Raw genomic sequence first — 13,977 nt, 5'->3', positions numbered from 1 at the left:
ATTGACAAAGTTATTCAATGACTACAAATTAACGTAGTTTTAACTAAACAAGTTTGTATTTGTAATGCAATACCCACCTGACAACGTCAATTCGGTATAGAATATCAACGCTTTTGTAATATTTTCTATGGGTTTTGTAAAACACGAATCAATTGAATAACACAAAACTTGTTTTATTTGTTTTATTGCCAATACCTTAATGATTACTTGAAGTACATTTCTTTTTGTAAAACTTTGAAGTTTTATTTAAGACAATAATTTCAACAGAAAAGATATACAACATGTATTTTAGATTAAATGTAAATTTTAAGATAATATGTATTTTAGACCATTATACGATATTTGTTAGCAAATGTATATTATACATTTAATTAACAAAATTCCTAATCGGTCAGTTTATATTGTATTACTATTTTGTTAATAATGCATGTATTTACAGGAAATTTCACATACCGACATTTGAATAGGTACTGCAGGTAATGATTGATTTATTTTTGGCTACTCTCGGCTGAAGTAATCGTATTCGGCGTTTTGACCAGTATAGCATATTTTGCACGTGAAGGGCATGTGCACCAATACGCACGTGTTCATGAAACATTTTGAAATAACTGACGAATGCCCTGCTAGAAATATACATCTCATGGTTAAACTGACACAAGAGCAATGCGCCCGAGCTGTCGGAATTTTACAACAAAATTCCAATATCAGACACTTCAGTGAATTGTACTTGGGTTAAATTTCTCAAAAAAACCTCGGTAGCCACCGATTGAAGGTTCTTGTAAACGGAAAAAAAGTTTAAACTGGAAATAACTATCAAAGTAACAGCTGCAAACAAATTATATCATTTTTTTTTTTGAAATTGCAACAATAAATAAGACTCACATGTCGTCAATGTCCCGGTTAGCAACATTCCGACGCTCTTGTGTCAATATCACCATGGTATGAGCCGCGCCATGAGAAACCCAACATGGTGCGTTTGCGACCAGCATGGATCCTCCGCGCAGTCTGCTCAGGATCCATGCTGTTCGCTAAAGGTTTCTCTAATAGCAATAGGCTTTCAAAGCGAACAGCATGGATCCTGACCAGACTGCGAAGATGGATCCAAACGCACTATTTTGATTTTCTCATGGCGCGGCCCAGTTATATGTTTCTTTAGTAGGACCAAAAACTATTGCCAAGCTGAGTGAAATCCCAGAGAAAACAATGTGCACAACTTCACAAACTACATATTAATCCACGAATGTTTTTATGACTCTCGTACGTTTTTGATATACATGGGACACAAAATTAAGGGCCATAACCCTGGTCTTGCAAAGTGAAATAAAAAAAAACTCGAAAAATGCACATGCTGAGTAATATTACCATGATGTTTCACACTTACCCGAAACTGAATTCGTTAGATAGGCAGACGATGTCTTATGTTAGAGCATCACTTAAAATACTGTCGATAACTTATCACACTTCAATGTTAAAGGCGGGTTTATCTACATCGAAAACATATTATCTTATAAAGCAGTATTTCATTTTTCCATTGAATTCAATGTTCATTTATTCTAATTGATTTCAAATGAAATTTAGTTTTCGAAATTAGTATATATTTGCAACGCAGACTTAAATCTTCCTATGACCTGACATATTCTAAATTTAGCATTTTTTTGTTATTAGATACCAAGTCATGAACCACTTCAACGTGAAACATATAAAATGATTTAAACATACCGTGCTCTGAGTGGAACTATTGTATCTTGTTCTTTATTTATATACAGTAACAACAGTTTCGCGTTCGGTCCCCAATGTGCGTTACGCATTATTTTCTTTATGTATGATGGGAGTAGGTGTGGGGGTGGGGGTTGGTGGGGTTAAACACAATTCAGGTCATATGGCGACTTACGCAGAAGTTTAACAGAATAAAACATGACTAAATGAAAAATGAAGACAGAAATATCCAATAGCTGGTGTTACAACAGAAAAATTCCTCGACTTTATTTTGGAGTCAAGAAATGTCAACAATAATTATATGTACGGCAATATAATACAATTAGTTTATTTTATTTAAGACTCACGTTTCAGGACACGTACAGAACATGTAAACTGTGAATGGAATTCCTTTCTTAAAGGAATATCGGGCCGACTAGAAAAACAATTTACTTACAACTTTAAGTTGACTAATATGTACACTAAAGTTGTACAAAGGGAGGTTATTCCACCATATATAATAATACGAATGTATCATAGTAGCCTCCCTAGTATATAAAATACATGTTCCTAAAAATATATACATTAAAAGTTGATTTATACACAATTGTGGCGATGTCTGACAAAAAGTATTATTTTCAAATCAGATGTCTGCGATGCCATAAAACTACACGCATTAGTTGTATATTTTCTTTGTATAATGTATGATTTTGACTTTTTCTACAATATGAATTTGAAAACTGGACAAATTCATTCTCAAAAACAGATTAAAATGGTCCTTTAAGTTACATACAGATGTATCTGCAAGCTTAAGTCAATTAAAGAATCAGAGAATGTATTTTCTTAATACATGTATAATTAGATATTTTGCAGTAAAATGTGAAAAAAAACTTATGGTTTTGTTCTGTTCTTAATGACAAACAATGGCTGTTTTCCTGCAAAAAGGAAGCAATATCTAAATACTGAGTTTTCAAGCACAGATAATGGTGGCCCCCGTGAAACGCTGTAACGCAGAATGTATCTCTCAAGTTACGTATTCCCGCTACATGCATTATTAGTTACACTGCTTGTTGATGACAGGATACGGGATATACGTTGTCGAGGAAATCCATATTTCGAGACAGCGTATATCCCGTATCCTGTCACCAACAAGCTGTGTAACAATTTTATCTTGTCGACTGCCCTTTACTTACATGCTATAATTAACACGTTTTGTTTATTAACAAAGCTACTTACAGTGCAGACTGGAATACTACAATCATTTGTTTGGTCATCATGTTTTGTTTATAGTTGATTACACCAGCCATAAAATGCACAATGACCTGTGTTTTGGTTAAATCACAAAACACAAAAGCTCATTTACACAGGTTATGAACTGGTTTAGATCAGAAACACTAAAAAACTTCTTGTTCCATCCCTTCGAAAGTCACCAGATTTCACGATGTCACAAATATTTTGATACTTCGGCTTTCATCCCGTTTCCAGTTAAATCATTTATCTTGCACGTAGATTAAATGATCCTACATCAAACTGCTGAGTAACAAATATGTCAATTCCTTTATTTTACGATGATTTAACTAAGAACAAGATTCCAACGTCCATGTATCCCATACAGAGTTATTCCGCTTTTATGGCTAACTTTTGTCACATTTCATGAGCCTCAACTTAAGTAGATGAAATCGGCAAGAAAACACTAAATTTACTCTCGGAAACGATACTATCGCTGGAGCTAATAAATTATCTGACTTGATTCAATTACGCCAGCAGTGTGGCAGCCATTTTGTTTTAATCAAAATTCATATCTGTGATATGGAATATATCCTGTCTCCACGTGACGCCTATTGACCAGTAGAAATGCAAGAAACTTGTAGGAGGCAAGATAAAGCCTCTTACCAATTAACACTGAAACATAACAAACGTTATTGAAGTACTGCATGAATACCTTATTTCAGGCGAAATTATTTTTTTCAACACATACATTCATCTCAAATACTTACAGTAAAAATGGAATATTTAATTATCGGAAAATGGTTGATGATTTTTTACTTGTCGGAGATTTATGATTTTAAAAGTTCTCCACACACTGAATTAACAGACTGAAACAAAATAAGACGTATGAATCACGATTTTGAGAATTGTCAGTTTGGTATGAAATACATTCTTAAGGTTTATCAAAATTGTTTGGAGACCACCCCTATTTTGGAAATTTATACCTCATACACCATTACTATTTACAATATACTGAATTATTCTCAAGAAAACGGAAATATTACGTTTGTCGATTTAACTGCACTACTTTCGGTCTTATTTAGGCGTAAAAAAAATGTGTTTTTTTCCGATATCCCGACCTACCCTAAATTTTTGGCCCGACCCTAAATGTTTTTATGGGCTTGGAGAATTTTGTTTTTAAACTGCATTTTTTGTGCTTTAAACATGGCCAGTGATGTTAGAAATCAACTTACTGATGCTCTAAAGGCAGAACCCCCTTATTTGTATTCATTTTTGACACAAAAATAATTTCCGAAAAGTCTGCCTTAATAAAACAAAATTCCAAAAAAATATTTTTCGACCTACCTACCCTAATTTTTTGAGCATGTTAAAGGAAACAAAGAATTTTTTAAGCCTTAGCAATGTTTGCAATGTTTTGAAATATACATTTTCAACTTTGGGAGTACATGAAGAAATATGTTAGACACATAATAATTGTAGACATAATGTCCAAATATTTCTGGAATTATTTTTTAGTAATTTCTACAAAACTGACCGTGAGCAGTCAAAGTGCATGTGATACAAGAGAAACTTTATTATTCCAAACACAACAACCTCTCTTCAACGACACTTCTATATATTCTGAATTTATGAAAAACAAAGGCTTATGAGGCGAACAAAAACTAAAACAAAAATTTATCCGAAGGGCTGTTTCAAAACATTTTATCTGAACCTTAAGCCTCTGCACATTGTAAACCGCCGTGTGCAGACGGATAATGCAACGTCAGTAAAACATATGTATGCATGCGTTGAAGTGCTAATGCTTTTGTTTCTTCAACTGTTAGTATTATCAGAAAATCACTAACACACATGTTAACATAGAACGCGCTCTCTTAAATGTGCGCTATTGGCCGGATATGGTGCTATTTGTCTCATCTCTAAAGCTGCAGAATTGAACTAATTAGTTACAAGACGTTTCTTACCTGAATCGGCGTTGATTTTAGCATTGACAGCTCATTTGTATATGTTTATACTTGTTAACTCACCTTTGTATTCAATACCCTAATCGCTGTATGACTGATAACTACACCGATGGCCGCATACTTGTGTCTGTCCAATATGGCCTTTTTCGAGCAAAGAAAGACAAAAAAATACGCAAGACTTTGAACAAAATTTAATGTTGATTGTGATCATGGATTTTATTCTACGGTCCATATTATTAGATTAAAAGAGATCCAAGCATTGTAGTTTAAAGTATAAACCTGTGCTGATCATGAAAACGCATCTTTTACATAATATACTATATATGACAATCTCCTACGTGAAAATGACCGAAAGACGATGTTCAGCCTATGCCTTTCTAATAAAAGCTGTAATTCAACATGCCTTCCCGAACTCATCTGTGAAACGCTGCAGCTGTATAGTGTCGACCATGTCAAAGTGTGGTGTTAACTTGTCAAAGAGTGTCTTGTTTTTTTATAAGCTATGTTATCAGGTAAAAGTGTTATGTTTACGTGTCCAAATAATGTCTTATGTCAAATATCTATGTTATCACGTCAAAGTAACGTGCGATATTCGTGTCAACATAACATTATCTATGTTATCGTATTAAAATAGCTGGTGATCTTTGTTTATACTAATTTATTTTAGGTCGATTGTGAAGCAAGTTATACAACTTCACTCTCTGCACTTCATTCCTGATAGAATTCCTGATACCATCGCCACGAGGGTATGAGAGAAGAGAACCCAGTTTCCCTTTTAATACTGAGCGCCAAGCAAGGGAGATACCGGTACCATTTTCATGTCTTTGGTATGGCGCGGCTGGGTGATCGAACCTTACGACCTCTCACACTCGCGGACGCTCTATCACTGGGCTATCGAGGCGTGTGATCTTGTCTACTGAGCACGCTATTATGCTTAATCGCTATGTGATCTTCTTATAAAGAGACGCATGATCTTGTCTACTGTGGGTGTTAATATGCTGAAAAGATAGACATGATCGAATAGTATTCAACAAGATAACATATCTGTTTGACACAATAAGCCATCATTTAGACAAGTTAAAACCACATTTTGTAACATATCATATTGACATAATAAGACACTGTTTTGAAGTAAACAACGTTACCAGAGTGCCACAAATGTGCCATGAAAATGGAACGGATCTTTTGATGAATGTTTCCAAGGAGTGTCAAAAGGGTATAACGAAGAAGCTGGGAGGGCCCTCACGACGAGCGTCTCCAAGGAGTGTCCTAAAGTAATAACAAAACTGAAACGGCCCTCATGAGTAGCGTTCCAATGTAACAGCCCTCATGACGAGCGTTTCCGAGGAGTGCCCTAAAGTTATAATAAAGCTGGAACGGCCCTCATGACGAACGTTTCCAACGAGTGCCACAAATTTATAACGAAACTAGAACTGCCCCTGTAACGAGCCTTTCCAAAGAGTGCCACAAATTTATAGCGAAGTTAGAACTGCCCCTGTAACGAGCGTTTCTAAGATTGCCACAAATTTATAAAGAAGCTAGAACTGCCCCTGTGACGAGCGTTTCCAAGAGTGTCACAAATGTATAACGAAACTAGAACTGCCCCTGTGACGAGCGTTTCCAACGAGTGCCACAAATTTATAACGAAGGTAGAACTGCCCCTGTGACGAGCGTTTCCAACGAGTGCCAAAAATTTATAACGAAACTAGACCTGCACCTGTAACGAGCGTTTCCAACGAGTGCCACAAATGTATAACGAAACTAGAACTGCTTTGTGACGAAAGTTTCCAACGAGTGCCACAAATTTATAACGAAGTTAGAACTGCCCCTGTGAAGAGCGTTTCCAACGAGTGCCACAGATTTATAATTAAACTAGAACTGCCCTTGTGACGAGCGTTTCCAAGAATGCCACAAATTTATAACGAAACTAGAACTGCCCTTGTGACGAGCGTTTCCAACGAGAGCAACAAACTTATAACGAAGTTGGAACTGCCCCTGTGATGAGCGTTTCCAACGAGTGCCACAAATTTATAACGAAGTTAGAACTGCCCCTGTAACGAGCGTTTCTAAGATTGCCACAAATTTATAACGAAGCTAGAACTTCCCCTGTGACTAGCGTTTCCAATGAGTGCCCGAATGTATAAAGAAGCTAGGACTGCTCTGTAACGAGAGTTTCCAACGAGTCCACAAATTTATAACGGAGTTAGAACTGCCCCTGTGACGAGCGTTTCCAAGAGTGCCACAAATTTATAACGAAACTAGAACTTCCTCTGTGGCGAGTGTTTCCAATGAGTGCCCGAATGTATAACGAAGCTAGAACTGCCCCTGTGACGTTTCCAAGAGTGCCACAAATGTATAACGAAGCTAGAACAGCCCACACGATGAGCGTTTCCAAGAGTGCCACAAATGTATAACGAAGCTGGAACGGCCGTCATGACGAGCAATTCCAAAGAGTGTTACGTATGTGCCATAAATTAGAACTGCCTCCGTGACGAGCATTTTCAAGAGTGCCACAAATATATAACGAAGCAACGGCCCTCACGGCGAGCATTTTCAAGGAGTGTCACGAACTTATAATGAAGCTGGAACAACCCTTATTACGAGCGCGTTTCTAAGAGTACCACAAACGTATAACGAAGCTTGAACAATCATGACGAGCGTTTCCAAAGAGTGCCACAAATGTATATCAAAGCTTGAACAATCCTCATGACGTCCGTTTCCAAAGAGTGCTACAAATATAATAACGAATTTCCGAAACTTGAACGGCGTTGCTAAAGGGTGCCACAATTGTTTACTACCACGATCCTCGTAATTGAAACCAGTGCCGTGTGTTGACTTTTGCAATATTTGTGTGCTATCGTTATTTTTTATGTTAAGAAACCACTACATTGAAAGGCTGGTAAAGCCATATGAGTAAGTTCAAATTGTTAATTATAAAAAAGACGATTGATAACATAAGCGGCTTTTCAGTCGTGGAGGTTATGATAAAGAGAAATATGGTCAGGTAGAGATGTGGTTATTTAACACTGCACTCCTTCTCACTGATCTCTATCATCTCTATCAATATTTAAAGTATGAAGTCAATACCGTACATAGTATTCGAGTTATGCCCCGGACAAGGTTTTCAAAAAATTGGACCACATTGTGTTATGGTTCCTTGTCACTGCACTTCCTCTCACTGACTTCAATGAATATGCAAAGTATGATGTAAATACCTTCCACAGTATTCAAGTTATGCTCCGAACAATGTTTTCAAAATGGGAGATAATTAAAAAATGGGACAACCTAGAGTTATGGTTCCTTGTCACTGCACTCCCTCTTACTGATTTCTATCAGTATGTAAAGTATGAAGTCAATACTTTACACAGTATTTGAGTTATTTTTTTTGTAATATATTTTTTAAGTTTTATATTTTAAGTATTTGTGTTATGCCCCATTTTTCAAAAAGGGAATTATTAAATTCAGAAACAGGACAAACTAGAGTTTTGGTTCCTTGACAATGCACTCCCTTTCAGTGAGTTCTATAATTGTATAAAGTTATAACTTGGTACCATTGATACTTTTTAGTTATCCTCCGGACAAGAAGTGTGACAGACGGACGGACGGACAAGCTGGCGACTATATGCCCACCACACCCACCCACTCTTCGGAGAGCATAAAACGTATGTTGCATATTTAGTTGTTATGAGATATTTTCATTTCTTGCAATAATTGCAATATAATCGGAAGTGAATAATTAAAAGGCTTTTTCTGGTTGCAATTTTCCGAAAACATGATAACCTGGATGATTTAGATAATCAATACGCATGTGATAACACATTCGCCGTATGTTAATGTTGAGCGGCCTTCTGCTTTTCAGAAAACGGCGAAACCTAGATTGGTTAGGGGGAAAGACATCAGATCTTTAGAAAATATTTATTTGTTTGTGAAGATTTAGAAGCAAAAGGAGCTAGATTGAATATAAAGAAAAGACATGGGTAAGTGTGTATTCATCTTGTAGATATTTGTTAACTTTCGCTGTTTGCACGAGGGAAAATAACTCTGTACAGTTAATATGTCAGTTTAATTCCGGTTTTGTATACAATGCCGTGAAAAATCAAAATTGTAAGTTGTTCAGTAGTCTGGTACTACCAGTACCGACAGAAAGAAAAAAGAACATTGCTAGACAGAATTCCCAGGTTATTTTCGAGCATACGTAAGTAACGTTTGAAATTTATTTGACTTGGATGATGCTAAAATTGTTTCTAATTTAACACCTGTTTTGCATCTTTGGATACCAATATTGGCATGACACACGGAAAGCTTGCGTAATATAGAAGATAACCCCCTGTAGATCTATATATTCTATATGAAAAGTGGTTGACTGATAAAATATTATGTTTTTGTGCCGGTGAGACGTTCTTCTCTAAGGAAGTACGATATTTTTGTAACAGAGATATATCAGTTTTGACCTTCAGTTTGCAATAAAATAAAAAAGAGCTGTCAGTTGACAGCGCGCTCGACTATTCTCGGTGCTTGATAGTATAATATAAACTATGAGTAAAACTTTAACATTACAAAAAGCATATTCTAAGTCGAAAAGAGGCATATTTCAGTCAAAATGCTTGATAGAGTTGCCTCCTCCTTTTTACAGACTGGGGTCATGATGGTAAACAAGTATGCAAAATATGAAAGTAATATCTCAATGGAGTTTGAAAATATTTGGAGTGGTACGCAAACTTTAGCATTACAATAAGCATATTCTAAGTCGAAAAGGGGTCATAAGTCAGTCCAAATGCTTGATAGAGTTGCCTCCTCCTTTTTACAGACCATGAAGGTAAACAAGTACGCAAAATATGAAAGCAATATCTCAATGGACTTTGAAAATATTTGAGGTGGTACGCAAACTTTATCATTTGTGTGTGACGCTCACGCTCACGCCGACGCCGGGGCGAGTAGGATAGCTCCCGTATTCTTCGAATAGTCGAGCTGAAAAAAATATCATGAAATAATGGTATGCGACTGGACTATAACTGCAGTGTCGGCTTTGTAGATCGATATCTATCGTATTTGCCCTACAGGCGTATTCAACTTTTTGTTTGATTACTTCTTTAAAATACTCAAAATTTGCTCATTCTTGATAGTTCTGAATGTCGTAAAGAAGCATTTAAATCGAAATTTATGGTTTATTTGTTGGCTATGTGTGTGTTATAGAGCTAATAACAAAAATAACAAGTCAAAATAGTCACAAGCAAATAACTTTATCATTTACTTTATCTATCACCTACTTATGCAGATATCATATTACTTTCGACTCTTGTCATATATACATTTCGGAGGTGACAAAGCAAGTTTTATTACGATAACAAACTAGTGAAACTACCATTATCTGTTTATGATACTACTTTGACGTTGAGTTGAGATCTAACCACTCTTTGTCGGAAAAATAATTAAAACTTAATTAAGCCAGGTCAAATCTGATTAAATAATAACATTTATTCTTTAATTAATTCTACATTTAGTGAAGTTGAAACGTTTATATTATTCCAATGCCAATGTGTTATAACTCAATAAATATCCTTCGAAGAAGTTGTAGAGCCAACTCTTAAAAACTTCGCGACGAAAATCGGGATCGATCCCTCTACGGTTACATGCGATATACCGAATGAAATATTTACTATCGAATTAAAACTGTGTCATTCTGTGCTCCTTTCAAATGTTATGAGATGAGATTAAGTCGGATCGATTCCCGATTGATGCAGTGCGTTATTTTATATAACTTCTTTGTTTGTTTACATGTATGTAAGCTTATGGGTAGTCACCACCGGGAACCCATATGGGTGACTACTTCAGGAGACTGTTAGTAATGTTAGTTTGTGGATAGTGCAAGATACAGAAGACGCTGAAGTTTCCCTGGTTCCGTAAAGCAGCCATACACGTGTCTCTTATTCCAGTATTAGTAATTTTAGTTGGAGAGCAGGGGCTCGAACTCATTACCCATGATATACCGCCTCGGTAGCCTAGTGGTAGAGCGTCCGCTTCGAGTGCGGGAGGTCGTGGGTTTGATTCCCGGCCGCGGCATACCAAAGACGTAAAAAATGGTACTAGTAGCTTTCTCGTTTGGCGCTCAGCATTAAGAGGATATGCTAGGACTGGGTCAGCCCGGTGTCAGTATAATGTGACTGGGTGGGGTGTCATGCCACGTGTCTACAGCGTGATATTCCAGTGAGACAGCACTATATGGTTGGGCATTATGCTCACTGCTACAAGTAGACACCATCGTTTATATGACTGAAAAATTGTTAAAAAGACGTTAAACACGAACACACACACACACACACACACACACACACACACACACATGATTCATGCTTTCGTAGTCAGTTTTATTACTGTATCACTGCGTCCGCTCATAACTCTTTGAGACATTTCAGTGTTTCTATATCTACTGAATATCGCACCCTCTACTGGTTACATTTGGATCCCTTGTCAAGCTTAACTTTTACCTCCATTGGTTAAATAAAGCACCGTCTGTATTGTCAAACTGTTAATGAATTTCTATCAAATCACCTGTTTTACCATATAAAATAGTTTTGGATGTCAACCATTCTATGAATATTAATTAATTAATAGGAAATTATGATCCTATTCGATCAGGAAAACAGTATCTACATGTTAATTGACAGGAACGCTGTATTGTACATCAAAATGGCGTTTGATAATTGAGGGAAGGTGACAAGGCAATTTTGCTACATTTCCTTGGTAACATGAAATAATGATAACACATCTGAATTATTCTAACACTTTTACAGGAGACTCGGCGGACTCTGATGTCGAGGAGAACCTGGGTATACTACAGCCTACAATCTTGGAGCACATCAAAAAAATCCTTAGGGAGTATCGGAACGATGTTCAAATCATAAAGGTAAAATTTTCTTTATCGTAGAGTTACATCCTCCTCCAACCCCTCCCGCCTCCTTCACACTCCCACACTCGTTCGATAGTTATCTTATTCTTGACTTATGACAGTTTCCGGAAAACTATTCCATGACACGACGGTCCTCTGGTAGAACGATTGTTGAAACAACAGAACAGAATAGAATATACGTTTTATTTTAATTTCAAAATATACATATATAAAATAAACAATTAAACATGTTATCACGTGTTAAAGTGTAAGTTAACATAGTGTTGAGGATGAGTAATACATTCGATTTTATAAAAAGTATCTAAACGTTGACAATTATTTGTAGACTGCACCGAAACATGTAAGACAATTTAACCTTATACAATGGTACACTAGTCTCACGATACAATACATATCGGATACAGATGCAATGATACGGTACGTATCGCGATACACATTGAGTACCGCAAGTAAGCATTCATGTGACAAAATAAAAAAATCAATGTTCTTACACTTGGAAATTACATGAAATTTGCTTTAAAATTAAAGGAACTGTTATAAAAAGTAAATTAGTCTACTATCTTTAACACTGATTTTATGAAAGTTTCATTCAGTGATTCTACTTTTCACTGTATCGTTTCTGTATCGTGAAACAGGCCTACGATACAATACGCGTATCGCCAGAGTAATATATCGTGATACAATAAATTTCGATATATCGTTACACCCTTATACATGCATTAAGAGTACCAAGTAAAGTCAGTTGCACTAAGGGTGTATCAAACATAAATAACAATACATATAATTGTCGCGATGCATAATTGACAAATGAATTTAGTAAAATGTATTTAACGAAACGTATTACCACTATAATGCAGAGTTCCAAGCCGCCAGGAGAGGGTCACATTTAGACCATCTTCATGGCAGAACACCCAGTGTTGCGCAGTGAGCTACACATGAGTGCGCAGGTGTAGATTCCCCGTAGTTGACGACTCGGTAATAGCGAAATCTGCTATATAATTGGACAGTCAGATACTTACATTAGGCACAAAGCAATAAATAACAGAAATTCTTATTTTAATTGATTCATTATTATATTTAGCTATTTCCTTTTATTTGTAGTAATCAGTTCAATGAATTTCGTCATTGGTGGTGGCCTATTGTTGTAATATTTCTTAAGATATTTCTTTCTTATATCAATATAACACTAGTATATTCAGTTGAAATGACATTTACTGAAGTAAGCACTGAATTACACTAGTCACGTTTACTGACGTAAGCACTAAGTGTGCTAGATGTTACGTTTATTGAAGTAAACACTGATTGTGCCTATAATGACGTTTACTGAAGTAAGTACTGAGTGTGTCTGTAGTGATGTGTACTTGACTGAGCACTGAGTGTTTCTATAGTAACGTTTACTTTAGTAAGCACTGAATCTGCCTGTAGGGACGTTTAGAAGTAAGCACTGATCGTGTCTGAAATGGTGTTTATTTAAGTAATCAGAGAGAGTGCCTGTACTGAAGTAAGCACTCAATGCCTGTACTATCGGAACTGAGGGTAACTGAAGTGTCTTTTACTGAAGTAAGCTCACTTAAGTAAGCCCAGGGTTATCATTGCAATATTATGAAAACTAATGCGAAGGGAATGCAACCACACGCACAGTGATACCAAAGACAGTATTGCAGTATTACTAAGAATTTTTTTTAATTACAGTTAAGCATTAATTACCATCAGTGATAATTTTGATAATTTCAGTTTGCAATTTCTTATAAAAAAATTTTTAATTAGACAGTGGAGTTAGAAACAATAGAGGGAACACAGACAAATAATTTCATGCTATTTCTTGAATAAAAGATAATTTTGAAGAGTCTATTGATTGGTCATTTATCTTCCCTCTATCGCAGATTGGACATGACCTAAACAACAATGACGTGTGGAAAAAATCAAACATGTTGATATTTGAACTAAAATGATAACAGTTTTTACCTGACCGAAATGACTAGAACAGATACCGTAATTTAGCATTATAAGCATTAAAATATGATTGTTACATAGAAACGCGGATTAGATTTAAAATCGTATCGACAAAATATCTGTCATTCTAATCCAGACCTTAAGTTCAAATCTGCCTGGGAAATATATGATCTTAACACATGTACTTTAAAGTGTGAGCTGTACGCGATAACAAGATTTAGGGTAATCAAA

General features: G+C 36.0%; 1 protein-coding gene across 1 annotated transcript in view; it reads left to right on the top strand.

The window, feature by feature from the left end:
• The first annotated feature begins 8,564 nt into the window (after positions 1 to 8,564).
• The window catches only part of LOC123526701 (sacsin-like), a 28,888-nt gene continuing 23,475 nt past the window's right edge, over positions 8,565 to 13,977 (top strand). Inside the window, exons 1-2 of the mRNA XM_053523091.1 lie at positions 8,565 to 8,863; positions 11,678 to 11,790. Of these exons, the coding sequence (XP_053379066.1) occupies positions 8,860 to 8,863; positions 11,678 to 11,790 (117 nt within the window). The 5' untranslated portion in view covers positions 8,565 to 8,859. The remainder of the gene's footprint in view (positions 8,864 to 11,677; positions 11,791 to 13,977) is intronic.

This window comes from Mercenaria mercenaria, chromosome 14 (assembly GCF_021730395.1).
Source record: "Mercenaria mercenaria strain notata chromosome 14, MADL_Memer_1, whole genome shotgun sequence".
Lineage (NCBI taxonomy): Eukaryota > Metazoa > Mollusca > Bivalvia > Venerida > Veneridae > Mercenaria > Mercenaria mercenaria.
This window is presented reverse-complemented; position numbering and strand designations above follow the sequence as displayed.